This window comes from Cloeon dipterum, chromosome 2 (genome assembly GCF_949628265.1).
Source record: "Cloeon dipterum chromosome 2, ieCloDipt1.1, whole genome shotgun sequence".
In the NCBI taxonomy this organism is placed as follows: domain Eukaryota; kingdom Metazoa; phylum Arthropoda; class Insecta; order Ephemeroptera; family Baetidae; genus Cloeon; species Cloeon dipterum.
Window position 1 is genome coordinate 2922076 of NC_088787.1, and position 13403 is coordinate 2935478.

The 13403-nt window shown below is 41.4% G+C and overlaps 1 protein-coding gene across 1 annotated transcript in view; it reads right to left on the minus strand.

Moving 5' to 3' along the window:
• LOC135936546 (G-protein coupled receptor moody) overlaps positions 1 to 13141 on the minus strand; it is a 43157-nt gene extending 30016 nt beyond the window's left edge. Inside the window, exon 1 of the mRNA XM_065479398.1 lies at positions 12913 to 13141. Within this exon, the coding sequence (XP_065335470.1) occupies positions 12913 to 13071 (159 nt within the window). The 5' untranslated portion in view covers positions 13072 to 13141. The remainder of the gene's footprint in view (positions 1 to 12912) is intronic.
• Positions 13142 to 13403: the final 262 nt, after the last annotated feature.

Below are 13403 nucleotides of genomic sequence, written 5' to 3' on the forward strand. Positions count from 1 at the left end.
GATTTGGGTCACGCATGCGCAGTGATGCGTTTTGGCCTCCCTGTGATATGAAGAAGCGATCTGAACATACTGCGCATGATTAAGACGCGCACAAGTGTACTGCGCAGCTTCAAAATTGGCGAATATTAAAAAAAACTATAAATTTCGACTTCTGTCCGGCAGGAACCAACACGGATCGCAATCCGGACCCCGGTGAAATTTATTTCAATTTTTCTTAAAACCAGATTGTTCAATAATCGATATATTTTATCTTTAAAGTAAATTCAACCCTCCCAAGTTATTTATTTTCAGCTCTATCAGTGGCTATGATCCAGTCTCTCCCTTTTTTTAGGGAGACAAAATAATCTAGCAGAAGGAGAGGCGAGAGTGGAAATGATTGTCGCACCGCAGCGTCTCTTTCTCTCGTCTTGTCTGTTATTCGAATCTCGTGTGTCGGCAAGGGTTTTTGTTCCTTTCGTCGCCGAGAGCGCGCAAAAACACATTGCGCGTGATTCGAGTTTGGCGAGCCGAGCGAGCGAGCGAGCGAAGCATGCAATGCATTTTGGGCCGAATTCGAATAATCGATTTGCCATTGGTCGTGCGCGGCATCGGCAAGCAAGTAGTGCGCCGAGAGGCGCCGATTTACGGTTATTATCAATCGAGTGCGAGTCGCCATCAATTCTCCATCCGCCCGCTCAAACTTCTGCGCGAGCCGACTCAAAATTAGCTTTCCCTTCGCCTTCGCTTTGTCTCCATTCTGCGCCTTTTCCGCTCCAGCCAGAGAGTTATTTAATCCGACGTCACCAGACAAATTATTCCGACTGCTATTGCAAGTTTAAGTACGAATTCACTGAGTGAGAGGAGGATTTCAAATGTTTATATTTCGTCACCAGGGTCTGGATTGTGATCTGTGTTGGTTTCCCGCTGGTCAGAAGTCAATATGGCGTCGAAATAATGGAGGCCAATCAGGAGACAGTCCAGCGGCCAATCAGAAGCGTCGAAAAAGAGGCGTGCCGACCTAACAATTTCAATCCCGCGTGTTTTGTTACATTTCCATCGGCCTGATGTTCCATCTAACGGTCGATTCGCCAATCACCGGGCTAATCAGCTCTTAGTAAAACAATAACAACAAAAATATTCATCGCACCAGACGCCATATCTGCGCGTCGCGTGAATTCGGCCCCCGGCGAAACATTAAAATATTAAATTTATTTGTACGGCTGCTACCCTTGCGCCAAGCTCGTCAGTCACGTCTTACGAGGAAAAACAAAAAAATTACGTCAAGAGGGTCGCTGCGGAAGACGGCTCGAAAAAAAAATCAAAGCGATGCTGAGCAACTTTTCCTCCACACTCGACGAGAAAAAAAGAATCTGCCAGGTCCAGTTCAGCAATATTCCGGCCGTGTTTCTGACGTAAGTTTTATTCTTCTCCTCTTTAATATTCCGCTTTTGTAAAAACAACCCCTCAAAAGATGTCTCTGAATTTTTTATTCGAGTCGAGTTGGTAATTGAAATTTTCCTTGTCGCAAATTTCATCCAGTTTTTGTGATTCGGTCTTGGTAATTTAATTTTTTTTTGCCTAAAATTTAGCTGAAATTTTGTTTGCTGGGATTTTATGATATCTCCTATTGACGTTATTATTAATTTAATCCTTATCTCCTTTGCAATCAATCCTCCCGCGCAAAGATCACATCATTGCGCCATTTTGGAAATTACCTGGCATGCTCCCTGTAGATTTGAGGAGTTATTTTTATGTTCCTGCTCGTCAAAGGACTAGACAAAGTCCTAATTAAACAATAATTCAAGCTCAAATCACGCCAGAATATTTTAAATTAACAGAAAAGACAATTTTAAGAATTCCGCCATGCTAAATGGGTAGTTCACTAGGGATTTAAGAACTTAATTGATTTTAAATTGACCTGCAGCAACTTTTTATTCCCTCTGATCTCTGACGGCCTTTTTTCTTTTGATGTGTTGAGGAAAAGACATGGTTTTATTGTCACATATCCTCTCCACGATTCCATTTAACTATCCAGCGATAAAAATAAATATTTTGATCATTTGGAGGTCTCGTTTTTCGGTTTTCTTTGAACGCGAATTAAAGCAATTTGTCGTCGAGTGGCATGTCGAGTGGAAATAACAAACATTATTCGCTATCTGCTGGGAGTAGTTGCTGTTTGTTGTTATCGAGCGGAGCGGCGCGGCGCGCTGTTTACTTTTATAGTATTTTCGGGCCCGAAATCCACTCACTCTCCTCGCCGGATAAATATTTTACGAGGCAGAAAAGACGGAAAGAAGAGTGTTTGCATTTGCATTCGAGTTGCACGCCAGCAGCTTTTCACGAGAGAATAACTCGATTCGCTCCCCCGACGCCGCCGCTGCCGCCGCCGCTGGCCAAATTGCCGAATGCGGACAAAAACAACAACAACACAACGCCCGCCGCCATCAATTTGGCGTCGATTTGTGCCAGCTAAAGGTGGACATAAAGGGCAGAGCGTTTAATTTACTCACGCCTCTGGAAAGGCTAAAATTTAACATTTTACCAACGTGGACATTTTATTCATTTTAAAAATAAATCAGGTTTGCATCCTAATCGATAAGAAATCCGATTATTTTGCATCTCCCTACGGTTTGTAATAATTTTTAAAAAATTCTCAGGAGAAAAGAGCGAGCAAAGTCGTGCGAGCGGAAGTTTTCTGGCCGCAGATAAAGCGAGCGACGAGAGGAAGTTAGATAAGCATTAGCGTATCGCGGCGACAAAGACGCTCCTGCTCTCGCGACGACACACAAACATCGCTTTTTATTCCCTCACACGACGACGCGTGTTGTTGTTTTTTCTTTTCTGCGCAGCAACCTTCACTTCAGTCCGCAGTCAAAACAAAGCCTAACCGCTGTTTTCGTCGAAATTTATATACAACACCAGGATAAGGAGGAAGACGGAACAAATGGCGCTTATATACTTGTCTCTGAGGCATTGTTTTGGAATAAAAGTTGCTGCAGATCAATTTAAACTCAAGTTTTATCAATTACGTTCTTAAATCCCTAGTGAACACCCCGTTTAGCATGGCGGAATTCTTAAAATCGGGTTTTCTATTAATTTAAAAAAATATGGCGTGATTTGAGCTTGAATTATTGATTATTTAGGACTTTTTCTAGTCCTTTGATGAGTAGGAACAATAAAATAACTCCTCAAACCTACAGGAAGCATGTCCAGTTACTATCCAAAATGGCGCCATTATGCGATCTTTGCGTGGGAGGAGTGATTGCAAAGGAGATAAAGACGAAGTGCATAAAAACATATTTTATAGACTAATTTAAATAAAGAAACTTGTTAGTTAAGCGTTAAAAAACCTTTTTTACTCCCTTCAGGCTGGTCACGCCCATGTCCCTGCCTTCCAAGAGCTTTAATTACAAAATTCTCAAGCCTTTGAGCGATTTTTTGCCCTCGACCGGGCGGGATGCGAGCGGAGACGAGAAAGTGGAAATCGATACCGTGCGAAAATCGTATGCGAGAGTAATTAAAACAGCGGCCGGAAACGGGAATGTCATTAGCGACAAAATGACGAGAGTGCAGCCGGACAAAAGTGCAGCTTTTAATTGCATTCCTGCTGTCGCAATAATTCGATTCTTTGTTTCGCAGCGCGGAAAATAATTGCATTCAAACGTCAACTCGTTTGTACAATTGGCAATTGAGATCGATGCAAAAAATATTGACCTCGAGTTCATTGCGTTTTTGTTTACTAATTAATAGTTTCCGCTGGGCGAGGGAGGAAAGAAGCGAATTCCCAGCACGTCCGCGCCCATTAATTAAAAGTGACACAAAAAGCCTGAGAGCAGCAGCTATCTTTTGCGGTGCGGCACAACTTCTTGGCGCAGTTTTAAAATTCAGCTCGCCTAACAACTCGCAACGAACCAACGGCAATAAAGGAGACGCGAGTTTAGTTTGTTGCACCACTTAACCCTTTTGACTCGCGCGATTATGCTCTCGAATTCGACACACACGCCACTTGACCGGCGAAAATATTGACACTCTGCCATGAAAGCAAATTAGATGAGCCATTGGAAACGGGATATATGTGATTATTTTTATTTGAATTGTTTCGAAATGGCAGAGTTCGCCGCGTGGAATTCCAAATGAGGCCCGTCTTAATTACGAAATTGGTTCTGCGGTCGGATAATATTGAATTGTCGGTTGGAACGTGTAAAATCGATTTTTGATTGGTTATTTTACGAGCCGGATGAGGCCAAATGGTTCAAATTCCTGTATTTTAGAATTCTGCCACTGTTAAAATTGGTAATTTATTTGATACCAGATATTTTTCATTTGCTTTTCATGAAAAACGATGAAATTTGATGATTTCCTCCAAGAATTACTCAGAAAAATAGATTAAAGATTTAAATATTTCAAATTTTTCGCGCGTTATGGCATCTGCCACGCCCCTTTTTAAATTTCAACGAGCCAAATCCCTCTTGAATTTCATTTTATTTTGTAAATTATGTAAATCCCACCTTTTTAAAGCTCACTGCACGAATAGGGAAATTAGTTAGGGGGCGTAACCGGCGGGAAATTTAAACATAGATAGTGGAATTTAAATATAAGGCCGTGCATTTGCCATACCCACTAAAAATTTGACAACAACTGAGTAGATTTGGAGAATTAAACAGAAAGCACTGCTGGAAGGGGGCGTAACCTGCGGGAATTTTAAAATACAGCCGTTAAAAGATGACTCCACCGTGTTTTTAAAATTTTCGCATTTATTCGCACTGAAATTTCTAATTTAAACCCATGCATTTTTTGCCAAATGCCACGCCCCCTTTTTAAAATTTCACGGTCCACACCCTCTTTAACAACAGAATTTTTAAAATTTCCACGATTTTCCAGAATTTAAGCCGTGAAAACTCTTCAAAAAGAATTCTTAAAATTGAAGCAGGGGCGGAAATTAAAAAAGAAAGCAGCAAAACGGCGTGTGCACTCAATTAACCCTGTATGGCGGCGTTGGTCGCGAAATTGAATGGAGCGTCTCTTTGCTTGTACGGCTCTCTCGGTGGTGCATGGTGGTGTTTTCTTTCTCGTTGGCGGCGAGAGGGTTGCGAAGGAGCAACTTGTGGTGTCTCGGCAAACAACGAGCGGGGCGTGTTCCCATTCCAGCGCCCGTTCGTTCGTTCGCCCACCCGTCTCGCAGCCCGAATATAAATCTCCGGCGCGCCAGACACACACACCGCGCGCGCCTTACTTACTGCACAAGTTTCGAGCCGCAAATTCGGCTGCTCATCAGGCCCCATTTTCAAAATTCATTAGCAAGGCTAATTTTCCTAGATGCGGTCCCACGGAAAACCGAAATTAGCAGCAGCAAAGCCGAGATGCGCCCCTGGGAAGGGGTGACCCTCCAATTAGAATGTCTGCCAGTTGGAGGAATTAATTAATGGGGGTAGTTTTCGGGGTAGAAGGAGAGAAGGGTGGTTTTCTCCAAGAAAATAGGCGTGTGGATTTCATTGGTTGAATTTTAATTATGTTTAAGACGTCAACTGAGGATAAAATTGATGATTTCAGGATTTTTAATTAAAATTAAAAATTTCTGAAAACCCTTTGGAGCACAAAATTTATAAATATTACCAAAAATCACGATTTTCATCACTTTTGGGCTTTTAATTAACGATTAAAATTATAAAATTCAAATTTAACCTTTGAATAACAAAATAATTAAATTCAGAAGCTTCAAAAAATGGCAAGGAATCAATATTCAGGGCACAAAAGATTATTTTCCAGGGGTGTAATTCCCGGAGCAGACGATTTCATCATCGTTTGATGCTTGCATTCTAAACGAGGCGAATGGAGAGCGGTGCCGTGCGGTCTCGTGGGTCGTCTTGGGCCTCAATTTGCGTTGCGAAAAGCCTGCCTTTAATGCGTGTGTGCGGCCTTAATAGCCTCAAGTGGCGTGGCCGCAACACTAATATGCTAAGTGGCCGGCCACGCCAGTATAGCAGATGAAGCACCAATCGAAACGGCCTCTCTCTCTTCCTTTTTCATTATTCTCGCGCCCGCCGAACGCTCAAGCAGTCGATTCCAGGCGGTGCTAATCGCCAATTTATCGACACGCCGCACGGGCCTACTTCAAGCTTAAAAACGACGCCTGTCGATGAATATGCGGCAAATTCGCGGATTATTATTTTTAAGGGCCCTTGCAGAGGTGATAACTATGTCATCTCCCTATATTTGAGTGTCTTTTCCCTCTAAAAGTGTCTTTTTCATGGAAGAACTTCCTTCTGGGATGGTCTAATTGGCAGTTATAAATTTTAAAATAAAACGGAGGGTTTCTTAAATATTAATTTATTATAAAAATATACTTTTTTTGGCTTTAATTAATTTTTTAGTTTATTAAAAAACAATTTTGTGTGTCTAACAATAAAAATTGCCTAAATACTGTTGTTTTCACTCCATATTTGAATTCTACGGGTTCAAAAACCTATAAATTGACACTAAAATTGCAATTTTAGGACGATTTTGCGATCTCATCCCTCAGGGTAACGTCAGGGTCAGGCCCTGAAAGATGATTTTTTGACGTAACAAGGTTTAAACTGGCTCCCTTTATTATAGCAGAAGATATTTACCAAACACGGCCTTTTAATTAAATATCCGCAAGCAACACCCCAAATTTAAAATTTCCACTGGTTACACCCCCTTCCAAAAGCACCACCTGTTGGCGGTTCAGCATAAAAACTGTCAAGAATTTCACAATTCGACAAATGTTCAAGCTTTCAAAGGGTTCAAGCATCAATTTCCACAAGCCACGCCTCCATTTTAAAAATTTCCGCAAGTTACACCCCCTTCCAGTGCTGCCATTTGTTGGCGGACCTCCAAGAAACCTGCAAAAATGATACCCTATAAGTTTCAGGCTCAAGGGGTTTAATTTAAACCTCTTTCGGCGCTACTGGAAGGGGGCGGAACCCGCGGAAATTTTAAAATACAGGCTAGTTCAGAGCTAGTAACAGATGACGCCACCGTGAGTTTAAAATATCTGCGATTATTTGCACTGAAATTTCAAATTTAATCTTGATCCTTTGCATTCTTGCCAAATACCACGCCCCCTTTTGAGAATTTCATGAGCCACGCCCCTTATAACAAGAGAATTTTTAAAATTCCTGCAATTTTTCAACAGGAAATTATTTTGCTTGATCAAAATAGTGTCCAAAGGTTACGCCCCCTTCCACAATCGCCATTTTTGCCATCTGTTTGCGGTTCAGAACAAAAAAATATGAAGAACTGCACAATTAGACCATTTAACAAGGTTCCACACAAGGTTTTAGCACTAAATTTTCCAAGCCACGCCCCCATTTTAAATTATCCCACAAGTTACACCCTCTTCCAGTGGCGCCATCCGTTGGCAGACTTTAAAAAAACCTCCAAAAATGATCAACTGTAAATTTCCAGCTGAAGGGGGAAATTGTACACCCTTTTTACTCTCTCTCCTCTTTTCCAGCTGGTGACATTTACGATTTTTACGAGACTCAAGCAATTTCCACCCCAGGGAGGCGAGAGCAGAGTGTCGCTTTCCTTGGAGGGATAAGAGATAGTGTGAGAACGATTCTCCAAGGCGAGCGCGCGCGAGAGGAAAAAACGTTTGTTTCTCTTTCTTTGGGGCGCGAAGAGAGAAGAGCGAAGAGAGGAATTCGCGCGCGGGTCTCGGGGAATAAGAGGCCGATTTTTCTGCTGCCCGTCTCCTCCTTTGTGTGTGTGAGTGTGTTTTTGTGCGTGCGTCGTCGTAGCATCGCAGGCGCTGACTTTTTATGACAGCGCCGGCTCATTATATCGCGTGTCATTCACTGGCTGCTCGGCTGCTTGGCTTCTGTCCTGCCTGTCACACACGTGCAGCGCCCCGGCCGTCTCGCGCGCCCGTCGCGTCGCCCAATTCTTGCAGCACGCATAAATAACGGCAAAAAACGCGACATTGTCGCCCAGAGCACAACACCCACACCGCCCACGCCGCCACCTGACCTAATTCCCAGCCCCGACACGATAATTCAATTTAAATCCGACAGATTTTGATCTGAATATTTTATGACAGCAGAGCGGAAATTGGAATTGGCCATTCGTGATTTTAGGATTTTCATTAAAATAGATTATGGCTGGCTATTTTAGATAGCAGAATAGTAGAAACATTTTAAAAATGAATTTTTAAAACTGTTAATTTGTGTTTTAACGGAATTTATCGATTTTTAAGCGGAAAATTGTCCTACGACATTTTTAAAAAAACTGCTCATCAACCAAACAAGTCACCTGATCAAAGGGTCGTCATTAAGTGATAGAAATAAAATAATAATCCAATCTCAGTCCAATCGAATGACCCATCTGCTCACAGCATTGCTTTAATAAAGAGGGCGTCGGACAAATTTCCGCGGCAAGAATGATTTTTAAGTTTAAATTGGATTGCTTTCATAAAGACCAATTGAATTAACACATAATTCAGGGTCAAAGGTAATTTTCTAGAAACATTTTTGACATATTTCCAATTTTTGGAAAAAAAATAATTTTTAAACACTTAAAGACCGTCTTATACGAAGTTTCTGAGCACACCAATCGATTCTCGAGGGTCGAATTAGGTATAGTGGACATTTTTCCCGACCAAAAAGTGCAGCGCGACGTGCGAACATTTTTCCCGCCAAAATCAATTTGAACCTGAATGCGAGAGCTGCGCATGCGTTAGAGCTGGTTTAAGCACTTGCAGGGAGACTGCCTGTACGAATGACTTTTTTGTCAGATTCAGCCAGCTCTGACGCATGCGCACTTCTCGCATTTACGTTCCTTTTGTTTTGGCGGGAAAAACGTTTTTTGTTGCGCTGGCCTTTTTGGTTGGAAAAAATCTCCATTGTACCTAATTCGACCCTCAGGAATCGATTGGTGTGCTCAGAAACTTCGTCAAAGACGGTAAAAATTGTTATATCAGCGGAAAATTGTCCTAAGATATTTTTAAAATCCTTTCCCATCGGCCAGACGAGTCACCTGAATAAAAATCGACATGGAATCCTAGTAAAAATGATGATTTTTCAACTTCAGTCCAATCAAATGACCAGTCTGCGCACAGCACTGCATTAAAAAAGGGGGCGTCGGTCAAAGTTCCGCGACATGAACGATTTTTAAGTTTGAATTGAATTTCTTTCACCAATTCCATTCGAATTAACATCAAATTCAGGGTCAAAGGTAATTTTCTCGGAACATTTTTTGTTTTTTAAAATAAAATTAATCAATTTTGATTTTAAAATTGCATTAAAAAGTAGTTCCCAGGCATATTTTGAGACCAAATTAATTCGAGGGTGTTGAAAATTAATTGGGGCACTGCTTTTAATAGATAAAATTGACAATTTGAATTTAACATTATTTTATAAATAAAATTAAATTCTCATAGCCCTAAAAATTAAGAAATATTCTTGTGAATTGAAATAATAACATTGTAGGCTTATATTAAATTAAGCCCCTCTTTACAACTTTCACGAATAAAGCATTTTTTGCACAACTCCTCTTGTCAGAAATTCAATGGGATTTAATTAAATATAAATAGCGCCTAAAATGGAATTCGCAGAGTGCGCCAAAGTGAATTGTTTTGGCCGTATATATATAATTTAATTTGTTTTGCTAAGAGAAGGCGCTCGCCTTGGCTTGACAAACACTCGGTGTGTCGGACGAGTTAATTTTATAAGTTTACGACGGGCGCCCGCGGGGACAATAACGCGCACGGCTTTGCCTGCTTTCGCTCGGGCCGCTGCGCTGCAAATTTGAGACAATTACGCGCAGTAAAATGTGATTGATTCGCGCGCGACCAATTTCGCTTTCTCCTCTCTCGAGCTGCTTCGTTCGCCAAAGCCCCGGATTATACAATTCTCTTCGCGGAATAATTTATTAAAAAGAGAGCAAAAAATATGAACGTATAAAACAGTCGAAAAAAGGCCCGCAGGCTCATTAGCGAAGGAATTTTGTCTTTGTAATTCATCATCTGGGTTTTTGTCAGAGCGGAATATTTTTTAGTGCTCTCTCATCTTCTTTTAATTAATAATTTTGACTATATTTTTAGTAAAAACAGATAAATTAAATTTTTAAATCATCCCACCGGTTCTTCACTTGTCAAAAATCAATATGGCGTCGAAATAATGTCGACCAATCAGGAGCCATTACTTATTTTTAGTTAAATCAGTCAGCTTGAAAAATTCACCCATTTTGAAGCTGCGCAGTAAAATTGTGCGCATCTTAAGCATGCGCAGTAAGTTCATATCGCTTCTTCATCTCGCTGAAATGCCAAAACGCATCACTGCGCATGCGTGACCCAAATCAAAACTTTCTGCGCAGTCGAAATTCCCACCAGGGGCCCGGGTTGCGATCTGTGTTTGTTCCCGCCGGTTAAAAGTGAATATGGCGTCGAAATAATGGAGGCCAATCAGGAGACAGTCCAGCGGCCAATCAGAAGCGTCGAAAAAGAGGCGTGTCCACCTAATAATTTCATTCCCACGTATTTTGTTACATTTCCATTCGCCTGATGTGCCATCTAACGGTCGATTTGACAATTACCGGGCTAATCAGCTGTTCGTAAAGAGATAACAACACAAATATTCAACTCTCCCGTCGGTCTCTACCAGACGCCATGTTTGCGCATCGCGTAAATCCAGCCCCCGGTGTAAAAACCCTTTATTTAAATTAATTTAAAAAATCAGATTTTCGACTTATCCCATTCCTTGCTTAAAATTTCGGATGGCGGACCAAATTTGAGTAAGACGAAAGCTTTATCGATTGGTTGTGCTCGTGCGATGGGTCGGGGGCGGCGGATGAGTTGTTCTTGTCGGACTGGAAGCGCAGGGCTGATTAATTCAGGGAGGAAGCTGCAAACAAGACATAAAAATGGGCCAGAAAAAACAGCGCTGCTCGAACTGAAAGCTGATAGTTATAGTGGGCGCGCGTAGCGTGTGCCTCGCAGATTAACCCCTGGCTCTTTGCACTGCTCACAGCACAGAGAGCGTCCAGCCGCGCGCCGCTTGTTTCGCCCTCATTTGCATGCATCAATATGCGCACTGCCGACGCTCAAAAGCCAATATCCAATGCCCCAACAATTCACAAATCGCACAAATTAGTTTAATCGCTGCTTCAGACATTTATTTGCTCGTTTACACAAAAAATATTGTTGACATAAAAATGTAAAAATATTACAATCGCTTAAAATGTTATTTTTTTCTGAGAAATTTGGGTTTTTTTCTCATTAAATGAATATTTAAACCAAAATTTGGTAAAATTAAAATTTAACGGTGGCGCCATCTGTTAACGGCTCTGAAAACTATAAATTTAACGGTTTTTATGTCATCTACAGCCCTGTTTTAATTTTCTAATTTTTAAAATTCCCGCGGGATACGCCCCCAACCAGTGGCGCCATTTCTAGCGGCTTCGAATACGAATTTTCTCAAAAATTAAGCGAATTTTTATTTTTCAGGGTGATAGAATCCTCTGATTTGGTTGATCAAATGAGAAAAAATGTAGCCCATGAAATTATGTACACGTTCTGAAAGTTTCACAGCTCTAAATGCGACAGTTTTGCTGAAATTTTAATTTTAATTTGAAAATCTAAAGAAAATCTGCTTTTCCGTGCGGCAATTTATTTAATTTTAATTTTTCTCTTACTATAACAGACTAAATGACGCAGTTTCAGTCCTGTTTTCATCAAATTCAAACTTCAGGACCTGACCCTGACGCTACCCTGAGATTTTAAATTCCAGAATTGTCCAAAATTTACAAGTTTGGTGTCTTTCCATCGGTTTTCAACCACGTAGAATTCAAATTTGGTGGAAAAACGCCAAATATTTTACCCTGAAAGGTCATAATCAATCTTTTTAAGGCACCACCTTCAAATTTACTACAAAAGAATTATTTTAATAGGGGATTTTTTAGGTTAAAATTACCTAAAATTTAAATTCTAGCATTTAAAATTATCAAATTAATTTCTAAATAGAGAAATTTTTAGTAAAAACAATCGACCTGGTTTTTTAAGAATTTGAATAGCATTTTTTATTTATTTGACAAAGATCTAAATTTTCCCAAATGATTTAAAAAATTTATATTGACCTTTTTGAATTATTTGGAACATTTTAAACACCTTCTATAATTTTATTTAATAAATTTTAGGCTCCAAAACTGCAGTTACTTTAAAAAATTTCAAGAAAATTCTAAATGAAATTCATAAAATCTTTTCAGGACATAAATTTAGCACAAAAATGTCTAATTAACATTCCAAAAACGCTTTTCCCTGACACAATCCGCCAAGAATTTAATTAAATTTCAGCCGAGAAGGGCAGAAATCTGCTCCCCCATTGAAATTCATGCCTGAAATGCTTCAGGAGAAAAATTCAAGAGGCGTTCCATTTGCCATAAAAAAAGCGAATCTGGTTTGCCCGCAAAAAGGAAGAGCGAGGGGAACACGCGTTTGATTCACTTAAGCCGGGTCGGGCGCGCGCATAATAACACTTTTTCACGCGCGCCGCGAATATCAATCGGCGACTGGCTGTTGCAACACAAACCAAAATACACACACACACGCGCGTTCAAACAAACGCGAAACGCGCACTCCAGCACTTTACCGCCGTTTAAATTTAACCATTTGCTTATTGCTCCGTGCCGATTCTTCGTAACAGTAAAAATGGTCCAGCCGCACATCGTGTACAATGCGTCATTACCGGATAAATCGTTAAATTACAGATCAGAACCATTAATTACAAATGTCACCAATGCGCAGATTTGTTCAAGATTGTTCTAAATTGCTTGATTATCTAATTAATTTTAAAAAATTCCCCATAAATTCGCGGAAAATGGTAGAATTACAGTTAGTGGCCAGTGTTTTACTTTGTTTATCGCTGAGATTCTTCCCCGAATTTAATTATTTTTAAATTTAATTAAATTAGACAGTACCTTTTTGCAGCGGAGGAGGGCGACGATGGTGATGAGGTTGCCGGGCACGCCGAGCAGGACGAAGAGGACGCAGCAGGCGACGGCCAGGTCGAGCAGCGCCGGCGAGTACCCTTCGAACAGGTTCTCGGCCGCGCCGCTCGCGTTTCCACTCGCCTCCATCACATCGACGACGACGACGACTCGCACCGCCGCATGCCAACAAGCGACTGACTGAATTCAATCCCGGCACGAGAGAAGAGAGCACAGGAGCAGCGCACGAGAGAAATTCTTTCTCCAGCCGCGGCCCCTCCGCCGCCGCGACGCCGGCTCACACGCTCACAATCGGCGCATGACAAAGGAGAAGCGAGCCGGCCGCCATCTTGTTGAGATTGGCGGGAATGCTGAGCGAGTGCTTGGGCTCGGTTTAACTCCGTTCAAGATGGCGGCGCTGCCTGTCTCTGTCGGGCCGCAGGTGATTCTTCTAGAATACCGGTGGCGGCGTGCGGTACTAC